Source organism: Pan paniscus, chromosome 21, assembly GCF_029289425.2.
Source record: "Pan paniscus chromosome 21, NHGRI_mPanPan1-v2.0_pri, whole genome shotgun sequence".
Taxonomy (NCBI): Eukaryota; Metazoa; Chordata; class Mammalia; order Primates; family Hominidae; genus Pan; species Pan paniscus.
The window spans coordinates 65,504,875-65,522,598 of NC_073270.2; the positions used below are offsets into that span (position 1 = coordinate 65,504,875).

Here is a 17,724-nt window from a genome sequence, read left to right on the forward strand (position 1 = left end):
CTGGCTCCACAGGTGCTCACCCGCCCACCCGTGTAGGTGCACACCCACCCATGCCCATGCATGCTGGCTCTGCAGTTGCTCACCCACCCACCCTCAGAGATACACACCTACCCACTCTGTGCACACCTGCCCACCAGCATCCGCAGGCCACACCGTGCCGTGGATGACCACACCTGCCCCGCTGTACACCTGCAGTGATGGGCTCATGTCCTCTGCCCTTGGAGGGGTTTGTAAGTAGTTTTCTCTGAGCAGCACTATTTTGAAGTTTCTCTTCTTGGGCGGAGAGTCATAGCCTCACAAGCCCTCCCCTGGCACAGTCCTGGGCTTGAGCCACCCCACGGAAGGCAGAGGGGAGAGGGAATTTCCTCCCAAGGGGGATGCAGAGCAGCACAGCCTGGGGCCCCTGGGCATGGGGTCTTCACTCCTCTGATGACACTTGAGCCCCTTGAGGAGCTGCTTAGACTAAGGCATCTGTCCTGGTCAATGCATTGGATTTTTGGTTTAGGAGCAAAGGGTCTTTTGAGCTGAAGACCCTCTAGTGGCTCCCTGCTGAATTCTGAATCAGGTTCAAGTCCCTGACTACGACCCTGCCTGCCTCCCCAGCACATCCACGCCTCTCAACCACTGTTTCCTCCTGTCTTGGACAGCCTGCCCCTTTCCCATCATAGCCCCTGTCCTGTTCCCCACTGGGGCGGCCCTCTGGAGCACCCAGTGCTGACCCTGTCACAGTCGGTCAGTCGACACCTGCCCTCGAGGCTCCCTGAGCAGGCCCTGGGTCCTGTCCTTCCTCGCGTCTGTGGGGATCCTGGTTCAGGGCTCTCTATGTCCCCCTGGCACGTGCCTGAGCTGTTGCTGGCACTGGAGATACAGCTGCAAACATCCATCAAGGGCCTGCAGTCAGGAGCTTCAGCTCGGGGCATGGGCAGGAGGAGTGGAGACAACTACAAACAGGTAAACAAATAAGTGTGTGCGTGCATGTGCGTGTGTGTGTGTCTGTGTGTGTGCATGTGTGCGTGTATGTATCTGCGTGCATGTGCATGTGTGTGTCTCTGTGTGCATGTGTGTGTCTGTGTGTGTGCATGTGTGCGTGTGTGTGCATGCACACCAGCTGATACCTGTGATGAGAAAAATAGGAAGGCAAGAAATAGTGAGGAGTGCTATCCCACATGCGGTGAGCCAGGACTGTTTAAATTCACACCTTTATTCATTGTTCATCTCCTACAGGTGAGTACAGCCCCACAAAGGCAGGCATTGTCTCTTTTGTTCACCTCTGCACACCCTGTGCCTATTAGGATACATGGCACATGGTTGGTGTCAGTAAGTATTTGTTGAAAGGTGGAGTGAGTGAGTGAGTGAATTCTTAAAGGGAGAGAGGAGTGCAGTCTCCTCAGTGGCCAAAGTGCTCCCTCGCCAGCCCTCAGCTCTGCTGTGAGGACCACTGTGTGTCAGAGACGGGGTGGGAACCCCAGAACCTGCTCCAGCCACTAGGGCAGAAGTGTGGGGAGGCAGCTGATTAAAATAGTGCAGGTGGTGACGGTGGTCCTGGCAGTGATGGTGGTAGGGAGGGGGAGGCGCCACTGCCCCTCCTGCCCACTTTCCACCAGTGGAAGCAGTCACATAGCCACAGCAAGAAAGAGACACCATACCCCCCAGCAAGGCCCTGGCAAAGGGGATGCAGGGAGTCAATGCTTCAACCTCCTGTTAGTAAGTGGCAGAGCCAGGAGGGGAGCCTGGGGTGCCTGGTCCCAGCCCCCATGTTCTTCACAGCTACGTCACACTGGCTTCCATGGCACATGGCAAGCACTAATGCACAATAAGGATGATAATAAGGGGGAGGGAGCAGCAGAGCACAGAGAGCTGCACAAGTTTAGTGATTAACTTGGATTTTGTCCTAAATGAGAAGGGAAGCCCTGGGGCTTCCCTGGGGAAGGGAAGTGAGCAGGAAGTGATAGGGTTAGAGCTCTATTTCTAAGACATCGGATCACAGGAAGACCAGTTGCTGGGGCAGGGATGCTGGTGCTGGACCAGGGTTGTTATGATGCAGGTGGCAAAGAAAGTTGGGTTCAGGGTCTGATCTGTAGTTTATTCTGTGTGCTACTCCGTTTTGCCTTGGCTGCTAGGAAGCTCAGGGCACACAAATACCCTTCTCTGGAGCCCATGTGGTGTCTGTCGTGGGGACCCACCTAACTCCTTGATGCTGTGGCCCTGAGCAGACCCTGATTCCTCCAGATCCTTCCTGACACTCCCTTCATCCTGCAGCTGTGTATGTGTGTTTCTGGTGATTGCCGCCGATCCTTTGTGAAGGAGGTGAGATATAAATAAAGCAATGATTATGCTCCATTCTCATCTCCTCTGCTCATCCCTGGAGATCTTCGTCTTCATCTTCAGCTGAGCTTGGAGGCTTGGGGAGACCTAGCCCATCCTTCCCCTTGTGCCAAGCATGCTCAGGACAGCAGGCTTTCCCAGGGCCATGTGGAGTCACAGTCTTGCTCCCATCTGGTGTCTGTAGGTGGAGGAAGGAAAGGAGAGGATGAGAACATGGAATGCATTGTCTCTGAGAAGAGAAGGATCCCTGTACATCCCTCTGCCTCCCGTGGCCTTGGGGAGAGGGTGGCCGGGAGGATCTGTGGTTAATTGGTGTTCTGCAGCTGCCCTGGTTCCACACATTTCCTGGGCTCCCACTGGGTATCAGGCACTAGGTGCTGGGGTCGCCTCAAAAACACAGTGGAGGATGCCATTGCTGTAGCTTCCTTAATGGTTTGCAGAGCCCAGAATGCCAAACAAGACATTCCTGGGCTTGTCTTTCCCCATGGGGCTGCTTTGTGGAGCATCTGTGGACACAGCACCTAGCACAGTTAACACTTGTATTAGTCCGTTTTCATACTGCTACAAAGTGCCCCCAATAAAACAAAAAGAACTGCCCAAGACTGCATGATTTATAAAAGAAAGAAGTTTAATTGGCTCAAAGTTTAGCATGGTTGGGGAAGCCTCAGAAAACTTACAATCATGGCAGAAGGTGAAGGGGAAGCAAGGCACCTTCTTCACAAGGCAGCAGGAAGGAGAAGTGCAGGGTGAAGGGGGAAGAGCCCCCCTTATAAAACCATCAGATCTCAAGAGAACTCACTCAATATCATGCGGACAGCATGGGGGAAACCACCTCCCTGATCCAATCACCTCCACCTGGTCTTTCTCTTGACACATGGAGATTATGGGGATTATAATTCAAGATGAGATTTGGGTGGGGACACAAAGCCTAACCATATCAGCACTCTATTAGTAATGCCTGGAGAGAATGGCCTCATGCCCCAACCCACCTAGGGAGGGCCTGGTTTATCCTCTTGTCTTGGTGTCCCATCCTTCTGTGTTCTGCTTTGGGTCCCCTCGATGCAGCTTTGGAAGGTCAGAGGGGCCTCTGGAGTCAGGGTGCTCAAGGTCCTGCCCTGCCACAGCATTTCCCAGCTCTGAGACCAACAAAAAAATGGCTCAGGGCTCTGATCCTCAGTTTGTTCATCTGTAAAATGGATATAAAATGGAATGATCTCTAGCTCATAGATTTATTGTGAAGGTAAAATAGGACAATGCCTTAGGATAGTCCTGGCACTGCACAGGCAGTGACCAGCGTTTACTCCATCATCATTATTCTATTGCTCATATCATAGAAATTATTATAATAGAAATTTTGACCAAAAGTTACCTACACTGGCATGGTATGTTAATCAGAGTGATGATAAAGTCTAGACATATAGATAATATTATTTTACATGGATGATAACATGAACTATTAATAAACTGTGTATTGTGGATGTTTATCTTTGTTTTCAGATTGTTTTTCATTTTAATTTTTTTTAGAGACAGGGTCTCTCTCTCTGTAGCCCAGGCTGGAGTACAGGTGCAAATCATAGCTCACTGCAGTCTTGATCTCCTAGGCTCAAGTGATCCTCCTGTCTCAGACTCTTAAGTAGCATGCACCACCATGCCTGGGGAATTTCCAAAAACTTTTCTGTAGAGGTGGAGTCTCTGTGTTACCCAGGCTGGTCTCAAACTCTTGGGATCAAGGGATCCTCTAGCCTTGGCATCCCAAAGCATTACGATTACAGGCATGAGCCACTGTACTGGCCTTCCCAGAATTTATGACCACACTGAGTCCTCCCCTCAACCTTACCTATCAGGGATGATTATCACAGCATCTTTTTTTTTTTTTCAACAGATGTGGAAACCGAGGCTCCAAGGGGCCGGGTGGCTTGCTCAAAGGCCCTGGGTTAGAGACAGGTGCAGCCCTTTGGAAGCCAGACCCCGTGGAAGCTCTAGAGGCTGCCAGGCAGGCCGCCTGTCACTGGGGGCACAGAGGTCACTGCCATGTGGGGCCTTGGGCCCTTGGGTGCTGCCTCATATGGCTCTTCTCAGGCTGAGCGCTGCAGAGCCCAGATTCAGAGCAGGCCGTCCTGGGTCTCCTTGGGGCAGCCAGTGGCATGCATGGGTGCCTTAGGTGGGAAATGTGGGAGTGTGACCCCTTCCCTGGGTCTGAGGGGCCTGGCCCATCATAATCCCCGGCCCCTTGGACACTGGTAATGCCCCTTCCCCTCGAACACTGGTGGTCTCCTTCCCTGTCCTCTCTGACAAAGGTGACCTCCTTCCTCAGGTGAGCCCTCGTGTTAGCCACACCCTCCAGCCCTTCTCCCAGCATGTCCGTGCTTCCTGGGGCTCTGAGGTCTGCATCAGCTTAGGGCTCCCAGCCCCTTCCACAGGTAACAAGGCAAATTCACCTGCTGGCTGTGGAACTGACCACGCGCTGACCATGGGAGGCTGAGCCAGCTGTGGGGGAGTGTGTGTGTTCGCAGGTCGAGGGGTCCTGGCAGAGGTCTGGGCTCCTGTGGTAGCAGCCGTGCTGGGGAGCACCCCACGGGTCTGCGATCTTCCTCCCCCAGCGACACTGGGAGGTTAAATCGGAGCCTGGATGGGACTCAGGTCCTTGTTGCTGCCAGAAGAAACGTCCCTTCCCTGTCCCAGGAGGCATCTGGGGCAATGTGCTCATTTATTCTCAGTCCTGCCTGGGTGACGGCCTGAACTCTGCTCTACACTGTGACCCTAGGATGGAGGTGACGCTGGCTTACTTCGTGAGCTTCTCTAACTTTACCATTTTGTTAGTTGCATTTTGTTTCATTCTAACTAATCTTTCCTACTAAGGGACACACGGCATGTGCTACAAAAACAGCCTATGAAGCACATCTCCCTCTCTCCCCCGCCTGCCAACAGCCAGGGCTCCCCATTTCTTTCTTTCTTTTTTTTTTTTTTTCTTCTTTTTTTGAGACAGAGTCTCACCCTGTCACCCAGGCTGGAGTACAATGGTGTGATCTTGGCTCACTGCAACCTTTGCCTCCCGGGTTGAAACAATTATCCTGTCTCAGCCTCCTGAGTAGCTGGGATTACAGGTACCTGCCACCACACTCAGCTAATTTTTGTATTTTTAGTAGAGACGGGATTTCACCATGTCGGTCAGGCTGGTCTCGAACTCCTGACCTTGTGATCTGCCTGCCTGGGCCTCCCAAAGTGCTGGGATTATAGGCGTAAGCCACTGTGCCCAGCCCCGGGGTTCCCCATTTCTTTGGAGGGCCCACAGACATTTTCTCTCCACACACCAGTGTGTGCCTGTATACCACCCCTGTTCGCACACTGGTGGCGTGTGCGTGTGAATTTGTGCGCTGGGGTTTTCTTTGGCCTGTTTATCTCAGATCAGTTTCCTGTCTGTGCTTGGAGATCCACTTTCTTTCTTTCTGCATCTGCACACAGGTGGTTGACAGGACAGACGATGACTTACCCAGTCCCCTGTGGACGGGTATGTAGGTCGCTATGAGTCTCTTTTACAACAAACAGCACTGCCATGAGCTTCCTAGGACGTTCATCTTCACGTGTCCCAGAGTCTACAAACATGGCCGTTTCATGGACAAGGAAGGGGTCCAGGAGCACTGCTTCCTCTGCCTGCTCACAGACGTGCTCACAGACGTGCTCACTCTGCAGCCGTTTGCTCAGAATTCTCACCGGCCTGGCTCTGCGTTGGGTTCCAAGGCTGCCCCAGGCCTGGGCTCTACCCTAGAAGAGGTGGCAGCCTGGTGGGAGGGCAGGCAGGCAGAGGTCTTTGCGGCTCATTGGTGCCTGCATAGGTAGCTTCATGGGCGTAAGACAAGGGAGTGACCCTGTCTGGGACAAGAGGAAGGTAAAGACTCTGGACAAAGTCCTATTCAATGGAGGAGCTGAAGTTTATGAGTCAGAGAAGCGGCTGGGAGGGAGAGCAGCGTGAGTGGAGGGCAGAGCACGAGCAAGGGTCCTGGGCAGGCAGCGTTTGATGCTGGAATTAGGAACATCTTCACACGTGGCACGTCATATGGCGGAAGGCGAAGGCTTCTGGTGGCCATGAGTGGGTCGCAGGAGGGAGGGTCTCACAGAGGGAAATTCAACGCACGCTGCTGAGCTGCTGCGGCCACTGTGGGCGCACTGCTGGACAACCATCCTGGGGTCCAGGCTTTGGGGGGATCACTGGTGACCCCTTAGGGTGAGAGATCGTCACCTTGGGCCCCCAGGAGTCACATAGGTTTGGTGGCCACTTGAGGACCCCCTTGGTTTTCGTCTTCCAGATGAGATGGACCAAACGCCCCCGGCGCGTCCTGAATATCTGGTCTCAGGGATTCGAACTCCCCCTGTGAGGAGGAACAGCAAACTGGCCACCCTGGGCAGGATCTTCAAACCCTGGAAATGGAGGAAAAAGAAAAACGAAAAACTGAAGCAGACAACGTCAGGTAAGGGCCTGGTGACAGGCGCGGGCAGGCTGTGGCTGGGACCAGCGTCCTTGGCATAGTGCTGCGGCCCCTGCTGATCTGTGACTTCCTGGCCCCTACACAGGAGGGGCAGATGTGCTTCATGGCCTGTGATGGCCGGGAGCCATGCAAGTTACCCCGCTGGCCCCTCCAGGGCCCACCTGGCCTCCCTGAAGCCCTGGGGTGGAGTTGGCAGCAGGCACCCCATGTGGGACGCTCTGCCCAGACCCTAAGGTGCCCACAAGTCCACTGGGACCTTGTTAAAAACGAAGCCTCTGATTCATTTAGGGCTGGGTTGGGCCGAGACACTGGCTTTGGAGCAAGGTCTCACTTGCTGGCTTCACCTGGGTGGTGAGCCCCCAGCCCACGCGACTCCCGTACCACCTCACCTCCCACACCTGCAATCTCACTTGGAGGATGCTGGGGCCTGGGTCGTACCCCCACAGATTCAGGTTTAGTTGGCCAAGAGCCTCCTGGGTGACTCAGGGTTGAGGCCGTCGGTTTGGCTTTGACACCTCTGGGCCTCTCTTCTTCCTGAAAGACAGAGGCTGCTCCCCCGCTCCTAAGCTGTCTCAGTGTGCCTTCCCTACACCCTCCCACCAAAGCATCTAGAAAGTTCCCCCACTCACCTCCTGCTGCCCCCTCACACCCTGCCACCCCTGGCTCTGTGGGAAGCGGGATTGCGATGGCTGGTCCCGTTGCCCCTGCCTCCTCGGAATCCACCCTGGGAACTGCAGCCATGAGGCTGAACCACAGACAGGGTGGACACAGGCAGTGATGACGGGACAAGCAGCCATAAGGCACATGACGGCAGAACACGGCCCCCCAGCATTTGGCATGGAGGAGCCAACTCAACCCTCAGAACCTCCTGCTAGGCCAGCACTCCTGCAGGATCCTGCCCCATCGTAGGGATGGGGAACAGGCCCAGAAAGGGAAATCACTCACCCAGGGTCACACAGCCAGCAGGTGGCGGGGCTGAGGCTTGGACCCTGGCAGCCAGGTGTGGTGGCTCATCAGCCTGGGCTCTGCAGATGGCAGTGTTCTGAGAAGAGAGCCCGGAGGAGGCCGCATCTCCACCCCAGGGCCCCGCCTCCAGCCACATGCCTGTGAGCCACACCTAAAAACAATTAGTGAGGGAGCTGCTGCTGTGGAATCAGTCCCAGGCCTCAGGAACCAGCCCTGGCGAGTGCCCGTCTCAGGCTGTTGCCTCGGGGGGTCCCTGGGGTCCCATTTCCTTTCCAGCTCTGAAGAGGTGCAGGCTCCAGGGCTTTGAGGATGGTGGAGACGAAGGCCAGTTGTTACAGTGCCCAGGCCCACAGCAGGGGAGGCGGCCAACACCGACAGCAGGCCCTCCACTCATGCTTTTGTGTGTGCTTTACAAAATTATTATTATTATTTTTATCAACCAAGAAGTTGCTAGATGAAGTGGAAACAGAACAAGCATCATCATTTGGCAGATCTTGAGCACCTCCTGTGTGCCCAGTACCAACAGGAGGGGCCCAGGCCCTGCCCACCCAGAGCTTTCTGCAGAGTAGGGAGTCGAGTGACAAAGTGTGGAAGCCACCAAGTGAACCAGCACGTGAGTCGATTGCAGACTCCGGCGAGGCTGCAAGGCAGCCTCCCTCACTGGATGCTAAGCTCAGCTAGGTGGGCGGGTTCCATTTGTTCCCCTGCATCTGGCAGGGCCCCTTGCACACACACGGCACTAATGGGCTCTTAGTGATCCAGGCTTAATGGCAGGATCACTGAGCAGGCCCTGGGGGGTGGAAATGAGCAGGGCGAACACTGCTTTGGGCCCAGTGGTCCGAGAATACCCAGGTGAGGAGGCTGCATTGAGCTGAGATGTAATTGGTTCATTGAGAAAGGCAGGGAAGAGCATGGCAGCAGTGGGAACAGCGCTCGAAAAGGCAGCGAGCTGGGGAAGGCACGTCTGTGCAGCAGTGAAAGTCCGGGGGACTGGAGCAGAGTGACCTCTGTGACCTCAGGGGGGTCTCTGACATTCTCCATGCCTGCTGCCCCCAGCAGTGGGACTGGAAGGCTGAGGTTTGTCTTCTGAGGACTCTGGGCTCTTTGGCCTACTCCAAGCTGTGCCGTGTGAGTTCACCAACAAGATGCTCTGGGGACCCTGCAAGGGCATTGGAGGTCTCGAGGTTTTTACCTGCAGCATCCCCACCTTCAGGACCGCCATTCGGGCATCTGGAAATTCGAGAAACAGTGCTGCATTTTGTTTACTTATTCCAAACCACTATTTTCCCTTAAAGCGGGGGGTGTTATTTGTTTCAGCATATCAAATTCCTGATTTCACGGGCATCACGGGTTAGGATGAGTTGAAGTGAATGCAAAGATGATTGAAAGAGAAATATGTAGCAAACAGTGGTTTTGGTAGGCGAGGCTGGGGGAACCGGCTGAAGATGGCTCTCAGGGGCTGCAGGGTGGACCAGCATCTCAGTCCATGCCTGCTCTGGCAGGTGGCTCAGATCCACTCAGCCATTTACACACTGTACCACCTTTACAAGCTGCACCACCACTGATGTCCCCATCCCCGAAAGGGGGAGGGTAGACCCTCGCAGCTGCATCTTTGGGTCATCGGGAAGTCCTTGAGTCAGTGCAGGCAAAGACCTGTGATGTCTGAGGCTAGCCACCATGAGCACCGCCTGGTGCCGGCCTGGGGACGGGGTGCACTCAGAGCTCGAGGCCTCCACCCCTGTTCTTCTTATCTGCTTTGTGAGCCTGGCTGCAGCCTCTTTTCTGACACCTCCCAAGGTCAGCATTCACTTTGTCAATTTTATCCACAATTCTGGCACCTGGAAATTGGCTTGGAAATTGGGACCACAGAAAGGAAATTCTGTTTTCTCTGCCCAAAAATGTCCCCACCCTGCTGTGTTTGGGTTTCCCTTTTCATCCTTTGGCTTTAGGGTAAATATCCTCAGGGAAGCCACCCCGGAGGTCAAGGATGGGATGGGTTTCCCCAGACAACTGCCCCCCAGTCAGTCCCCCGCCCCAGGCCTGACTTATTCCTCCTCGCCCACTTCTAGACACTTGCCATCTGTCCTCCCACCTGTGCTGGCATCAGGCAGAGGCTGTGCCTGTCTTGCTCATGGCAGAATCTCCTGTGCCTGACATGGTGCCTGGCACACAGTAGGTGCTCAGTAAATGTGTAAGGGGTTTCCATAGATTGAACACCTGATCACCATGGCCTGTTCCCCCAATGGAGCCCCACCTGTGAAGGCTGCAGGGCTTCTGCCCTCCGTGACTCCCCAGCACCCAGCTCAGCACTTGGCACATAGCAGGTGCTCAGGAAATGCTTTTGAGTAAGTGAAATAATTCCATTGCTAGTGCCTGTTTGTCATCTGCCTCCCCAACTAGACATTAAGCTAAGCCAGGTGGGCTGACTCTGTCTGTTCCCCGGCATCTGGCAGGGCCCCCTGCACACACAGAACACTGATGGACTCTCTGTGATCCAGGGTTAATGGCAGGATCACTGAGCAGGCCCTGGGGTGGAAATGAGCAGGGCGGGCACTGCTCTGGGCCCAGTGGTCGGAGAAGACCCAGGTGAGCAGGCTGCATTGAGCTGAGATGTAATTGGTTCATTGGGAAAGGCGGGGAAAAGCATCACAGCGGTAGAAACAGCCCTTGCAAAGCTGCATCTTTCAAAGAAAGGGTTGAGGTGGTTATGTAGTCTTGTATTTGGAAATTGGGGCTCACCTGTAGGCAAACAGTTTTCCTGACGGAAGGAAGAAGATGATTGTGGAGCAGCCCGAGGCCTGCCTGTGAAAGAAGGGAGAATGGGACAAGGTGGGGGCCGTCGCTCAAGAGTGTTTTGCTCCGGGAGGGGGAGGCAGAAAGGGCTATTCTGAAGGCGGAATTGACAAAGATTTGGCAAATTAGGCTTGGTGGAAGGGGACTGGGGGCTGGCCTCCTCCCTTCCTGTCCATCTGGTAGACTGGAAGCTTTTAACCTGGGTTTATTGGAAGAAGCTCTAGTGGGAGAGCCGCACAGGAGAATCTCATCTGTGAGTGGATGTTAACAGCAGCCAGGAGGCACTTCGCAAAGGCGAACAGTAACCACGGAAAGGAGCCCGGGGTGTTGGGGGCAGAGGGAGGGCACTTTCCTTGGTTAGTGATTTAGGGAACATTTGGTGAAGGGCAGGAATGGCTGGTGAGAGCTAGCTTAGAGAGGGGCTTTATATGTGCAGGGGCTTTCCAGATAAATCACAGAAATGATCGCTGTAGAATATCTACTGCGTGCACTGCTCTTTAGCTGTGGTTTATGCACATTGCTTAGCAGCACTCTTGGTAAGAAAGTTGGGCCTCGCCAGTGGACTAGGCCCCCTAACCCCGAGGCGCCTGCTAGCTCAGTGTTTTTGGTCTGTAAACTTGAGCCTGGCATTGGCTGTGGCTTGGACAGGGCCCAGTGACACCTTTGCCTGAGACTCACCTGTGTGTTTGTGTGTTGGGCAGCGCTGGAGAAGAAGATGGCCGGCAGGCAAGGCCGAGAGGAGCTCATCAAGAAGGGGCTGCTGGAGATGATGGAGCAGGGTAAGTGGGACCCGTCCCTGGCTTGGAAGGGCACGGTGCTGGGAATGCAGAATGAAAAGTCTCACATGAGCCCAGGAAGCCCATCAGAAACAGAGTAGAATCCAAGGAGGGCCATGTTCAGATGAAGCCTGCAAGGTTGGAGAGATGCCCCATGTCAGGAGCCATTCCATTGGTCCAGCCCCCAGGGGCATGGGAGACCCCATTACTGAGCTGAAGAGCTCCCCCTCATGGCACCACTCCTCTCTGGGGAAGTCTAACAGAGCTGCATGTGCATGAAGCTGGTGGTTTATCCCAATTCCTTTAAAGTGGTAGCAGTGGTTTTTTCAGCATTAATTTTTTTTTTCATATTCACATTTCAGTCCTCCATTTGGGCAAATTATTTTTAATTCCACTATTACCTACTCCCCCTACCACCATGTAGGAAGCATTCAGGACATGCTGGGGCGGGGTGGGATATTGTGCACGCCCTGTCTCATTGGTCTTCCCAGCATCCCTGAGGAGAGGGGCAGTGGTCATCCCACTTGCAGATGAGGAGTGTGAGGGTCTGGGTGGTGACTGCCCCAAGTCATTGCAGCCTGAGAGCAGAGACACAGAACAAATCCTGATCTCTTGGTCTCTGGTCTAGAGAGTTTAATCTCAGTGGTGTCTACATAATCATCTTTGTTTCCATCTTTCAGAAAGGCCAGTTATTATCACTCATGCACTTAACTGAACAGAGTTCTTTAATTCCCAAGTCTTTCTCTTTGTGATGGATTCCTGGAGGTGTGAGGCCCAGGACTTGGATGCTGACACTAGCCCTTGGTGCCTTCCGGTTCCCTGAGAGGCTAAATCTTGGTTAGGAGGTTTCACAACACCTCACTGCCTCTGGAAGACTCTCTGGAGCTGGACCAAGCTCTGGCCTGCTGATTTGAGGAATCTGGCCATGCATAGCCAGTTTCCTGAGGCTTGCATGGATATACTGAATTCCTCTCTCCCCACTTCAGCCTTAAAATATTACTAGTGTCTTTGTAATTTGGCCCAAATATCAGGAATTAGGAAGGAAGCTCATGAAATAAATGAATCCAGATTTTATGCAGCCCGGCCTGTCAGCACACAAACCCGATTGTGGGCCCAGGCTTTTGTCATCGTTTCCTTTCTTTAGACTCGAAGAGTGAAGTATTTTGATGATGCTATTTTTAGGGGAAATCTACATGGGAAATTGCTTCATAGTGATAATAAAACCTTACATGTGCGAGGAAAGCTTGGTGTCAAGTCCCGTGGCACTCAGATGGTTAACGCCGTCGTGACGCTCGGATTTGGCGGAATGCGGTTGCTGAGCTAGAAATCTGGAGGATTTTCATTGGGATGGGACAAAAAAGTGCCAAACTCCGGCATTTTGAATATGTTGCCAACAAGCATACCTTTGGATCTCAGGGAAGGAGAAAAGAAGATGAAAACAATGCTAAGGCCTTTTCTCATCTATTCTAAAAAATATCCTACTTTTGTTGAGTAAAGAGTAAGTATATAGATTTGGTTCCTCTCAAAAATGAAGCTATAGTTTGACTAATTAAAGGGGAAAACTTCTAGGAGCGCTGGCTTTTTTCCGCTCTGAATTTTTGCAAGATGACTTTGTCTGATGAAGTCATAGCAGAGGCTGGAGACGAATGCTTGGCCGCGGCCAGGCTGACAGTGTGGCTCTCACCCTGCTGCCGTGGGAGCCTGGTCTCTGGCTTCCGTGCCTCTGACGGTGACATCACACACCCACAGGCTTACAGAATCACTTTAGATCAGGGTCGGCAAACCTTTTCTGGAGAGGGTCAGATAGTGCCTATTTCAGGGGGCCGTGCAGTCTCTGTTGCAACTACTTGTCTCTGCTTTTGTAGCGCAAAGGCAGCCGGAGACAAAACATGCGTGAGAGGGCATGGCTGTGTCCCAAGAAAACTTTATTTATGGCCACTGGCCTTTGAATTTTATATAATTTTCATGTGCCACAAACTATTATTTTTCTTTTGATTTTTTTTCTTTTGTCAACCATTTAAAGATGTCAAATCCAGGTGGGGGAGCTGGATTGGTCCCCACATTGTGGTTTGCTCATCTCTACCTTCCATACTCTCTCTCTTGCTAAATGATTATGGACCAGGGACTAGAGTGGCCTGAAAGACAGTCACTTTCCTTGAGAGGGAAAATGCACTCCTAAATTGATGCCATGACATTTTATTGAGGGCCCACTATGTGTCAGGGTCTGTGCTAGCTGCTGAGGACACAGGTGAGCAAAATACTGTTCTGAACGCACATCCAGTGGGGCCATTAGGTAATCCCACGAAAAGCCGGCAACTCACAACCACGGTGAGTGCAGTTATGGATGCAGCACCCTAAGATCATGAGACAGGACCTGACCTGGTTCTCGGGGGGCCGGGAGATGTTTGAGTCAGGTCCAAAGGTGGGCAGGAGGACCTAGGCTGGTTCTCAGAGTCTGTTGCATATTAGGATCACCTGGAGAGATAATAACCCTCCACCGCTCAGGCAGCAGTTAAATTAGATGCACTGGGCGTGGGACCCAGGCAGCAGTGCTTCCTCATCCTCCACAGCTGATTCCAACTTTGATGCAGGAAGGTTGAAAAGCCAAGAGACAGAAGGAAGCGGGGAGTGACTTCCAGCCCACAGGAGCAGCAAGCGCAAGTCCCCGCGGTGGAAGGGACCTTGAGATGGTGGGTTGGGTTGGAGGAAAGGAGGAAGGAGGAAGCAGGAGAGGGAGAGGGGCTTGGGTCAAGACGCCTCCCGTCTTCCCTGCCCACACACCGGCTGGGGTGGCAGAGGCATGACCACGCTGCTGCGGGAGCGTGGGGTGGCCACAGTGCGAGTGGGTGGGTTCTGCGAGGAGCCCGAGTGTCTCTGCAGGGAAATATCAGGGACCGGGCAGCAGGGGTTGCTCTGGGAGGGGACTTGGACTTGCTTTTCGCAGTCGATTCTTCTGTGCTGCTTGCATCCTTTACTGTGTGCCACCTGTAATCAACCTGTAATCAACGTGCTGTAATAACGGGATCCACGCAGATGCTTGGCCACAGGCTCCCGGCTAAATCCTTCCCTGCACCGCAGTTTCCGTCCTGCACTAGCTTCAAAAATGTCTTTTCTCACTGGGTCGACCTGAGGTCAGACCCTGTCTGTCCCTAATCCTCCTGGTGCTGGGTCACCGGGTCCTCTTGCAGGATGACTGGAATTGTTGGCGGTGGCTGTGCACCTGCCCTCTCCGGCTCAGGGGAGGATCAGGCTTGAGGGCTGTTGCTCTGGGGTAGGCACCCAGTGCCGCCGCCTCTGCTGTGGATGTGAGGACTCTCCAGGGTGAGGAGCAGAGGCGCTTTCCTGGCTTTGGGGTTAAGGAACCGGCTTCAGCCACCGCCTTCCACTGCTGGCAGGGACGAATCTGCAGCCGGGGGCGCCCTCCTGTGGCCGGCCAGGCTCATGAGCCTCCCTGCAAGGTGGACGGGACTTCATGCAGGACAGGCCCTGTGAGGCTGTGGGAGTGGATTGTCAGGGACTCCGGAGCCTCATTTGAGCCCCCTCGAAACTCACATTTGAACTTCCTTGGCCAGGACAAACCCCAGGATTGCCCTCTGCCCTGCACACGCGCATGTATGCACACACACATGTACATACACATTGGACACCCTGGAGCTTGCCCTGAAGCAGGTGGGCAGCCTGGTGGGGTGAGGCAGCATCCAGGGCATGAGTTTGCTCCCTCTGGGGTGTTATTTATGATCGATGGTCTGTTTTATGAACCACTGTGACCCCCTCCCCTCTCGTTCCTGTGACTCTAGTCATCAGCTTGGACCTAGGAAGGACCCTGCTGGTGGCGTTATTACATGACTAGGTGTGTGCAGTGGAGCCCGTTGTGCCCTGGGGAGGGCAGAGGGGACCCCTCTGCTCTCTTCAGTGCTCCTTCCACCCTCGTCTCGGATATCCGTGACTAAGCGAGGCCAGACCAAATCTCTGGTACAAGGGGTCCCCTTCCCCAGCCCCCTTGCCCTGGTCCCCAGCCCACGTTTCTCTGTGCTAGACACTGTTTATGTTCTGAATGACTTTCCTCCATCTCCCTGTATGCGTTGACTTGGCATTTTCTTAAATTATTTAAGGAATTTCCTACCCTGTCATTGGGTATAAAAGAAGAGAGTTTATTACTCTGTGCTGTGTTCAGTGACCTGAGATTGACTAGGCATTCTTTCCTCAGGGAATTGGAGAGTGACAAATCAAGTCTATCTGGTTTCCATGTGGTAGGAACGCCGGGGGACACATGTCTGCACATGTGCACACACATGCACGTGCACCTGTGTGCACCCACCTGTGCTTGCACTGTGCACATGTGCCACGACACACGTGTGTGCCTGCATGTGCATGTATGAGTGTGTGTGCATGTCTGCAGCATGTTCCCTCTCACTGTGGCTGCTCAGGCGCACTGCCCCGCGCTCCGCTCTGCAGCCCTCAGAAGGAGAGTGGCCGGGCGGAGGCTGACCTTCCAGCAAGAGGAGCAGGGCCTGGTCTCCCACCACTCCCCCAACCCCTCCCCAGCCAGCGTTTCTTAGCAACAGCCCTGCCACCAGGGCTATTTTGGGAACTGAAACTTTTCATTGAACATGATTATGAGCTGGAGCTCTGACCGCAGCCCAGAGAAGTCCTGCAAGAAGTCCTTGCAGAAAACCTGCAAGAAAGCAGGGGAAGGTTCAAAGACTGTGGAGGGGCATGGTGCTTTTCTGAGTCTGGAGACCTCTGGGCCTTCCAGGTTCAATGTTCTGACCTTTTTGTAGTGGCAGTTGTGATGATTTTGATGATGATGATGGAGGCATCCTTATTATTAACAGCAGTGACAGTCATGGCAGCAAAAGACCTGTGCATTCTAAGGTTTGGTGTCCATAACTGCAAGTGGTGGGTGGCAGCCTTGCCTGTCACATAGGGTAGGTGTGAAGCTCAAGCTGGCAGAGCCCTGTGCTCCCCCACGGCAGCTCTCACATTCCCTGTGTGTTGCCAGGGGCTGGGTAAGCTGTGCTGTCACGGTTGCACGTCAAATGCGAGTAAGTCGGTCACGAGAAGGGGCTGGTTTCAGTTTTCAGCTTTGTGACCTCTAATTTTGTCTACTCGGTGAGCTCTCTTGGCTTGTATCTGGGTTGGTGGGCTGTTATAGCCAAGGGTCAAATCTGGCTCAGGACCTGTTTTTATGTGGTCTTTGAGCTAAGAATGCTTTTTAAATAGAAAAGACTTTCATAAAAATTAAAAAAAAAATCAAGGGTTGCAGCACGGGGGATACAGCACGTGGCCCACAGAACCCGTCACGATGGCCATCTGCGCCTTATGGGAAGAGCCTGCCAGCCTCGCCTGGACCTCTGGGCAACTGACGCGGCTGCATGGATGAGATCGTCCAGCCCTAAATCTCCAGACTTCTGGCATGGCTGACCTTTTCATTCTCCCCGGAGGAAACATGTGCGGCAGAGGGAATATGATCAGCAGCGATGACAAGCTCAAATCTCTTCCAGGGTCCCAGGCAGGAAATGGGTCTGGCATGAGTCCTGGGTGTGGTGAGGACTCTGGAGGGAGAAACGGTTCTGTCCTAAGCCTGCTGTTAGCAGATGGGCCCAAAGGTGCAGACCAAGGGGCCAGATCACTCTTGTCACCCTCCTCTTCTCGTTGTCAGAAACCATCACCAACAACAACAGAAAGCACATGTAAAGTGCCTATCTTATGCCACACACATTCCATACCTTAGCTCCGTTAATTCTCACAATGTTGCCATGAAGCAAGCGGAAATATTATCCCCATTTTATAGATAAGGAAATTGAGATCCAGAGGAATTTGCTATTTGGGCACAAAACACCGTTTGCAGGTGGTGGGACGCATGATGGGGTGACTGTATACTGTTTGTCCAAACAGGACACTTTTAGGAGTGAAAGGGACACTGTTGAAGGACACAGGGATGGCAGGTAGGAATCAGGACTGACCAGGGCCTATGGACCCTGACCCTGAAGTAAATGTTGCCTCCTCCTTCCACTGCCAGGATGGGATGTGTGTGGAAGGAGGTCAGCGTAGGCTAGCATCCCCAAACGGCCACCTCGTGGCTGTGTCGACATGTGCAGGTCACACTGCCCTCTGCACCGGGCCTCCAGGAACTGCTGTAGAGATTGAGAGGAGTCCTGCAGGGCTATGTGGAGGCTTTGTGCATGGGACTGTAACGTGCATCTCAGTGACGTGACTGTGACTTGCTGGCCGAGGGCCCTGCCATCCTACAGTTGGGTAACTGGGCCATTTATTTTGCTCTCCAAGTGCTGAGCCCCTCACCATTAAGGTGCAAACCCAGGGATGGCAAGTGAAGGGCCAGACCCTCAGAGGCTGCAGCAGCCGAGCTTCAAGAGACG

At 53.6% G+C, this 17,724-nt stretch overlaps 1 protein-coding gene across 13 annotated transcripts in view; it reads left to right on the forward strand.

Annotated features, from left to right (window-relative positions):
* PHACTR3 (phosphatase and actin regulator 3) overlaps positions 1-17,724 on the forward strand; it is a 271,856-nt gene that overhangs the window by 160,470 nt on the left and 93,662 nt on the right. For all 13 annotated transcript variants that reach the window (XM_063601119.1, XM_034947220.2, XM_034947226.2 and 10 more), the window contains 2 exons: positions 6,630-6,791; positions 11,270-11,347. In XM_063601119.1, coding sequence (XP_063457189.1) covers positions 6,630-6,791; positions 11,270-11,347 — 240 coding nt within the window. The remainder of the gene's footprint in view (positions 1-6,629; positions 6,792-11,269; positions 11,348-17,724) is intronic.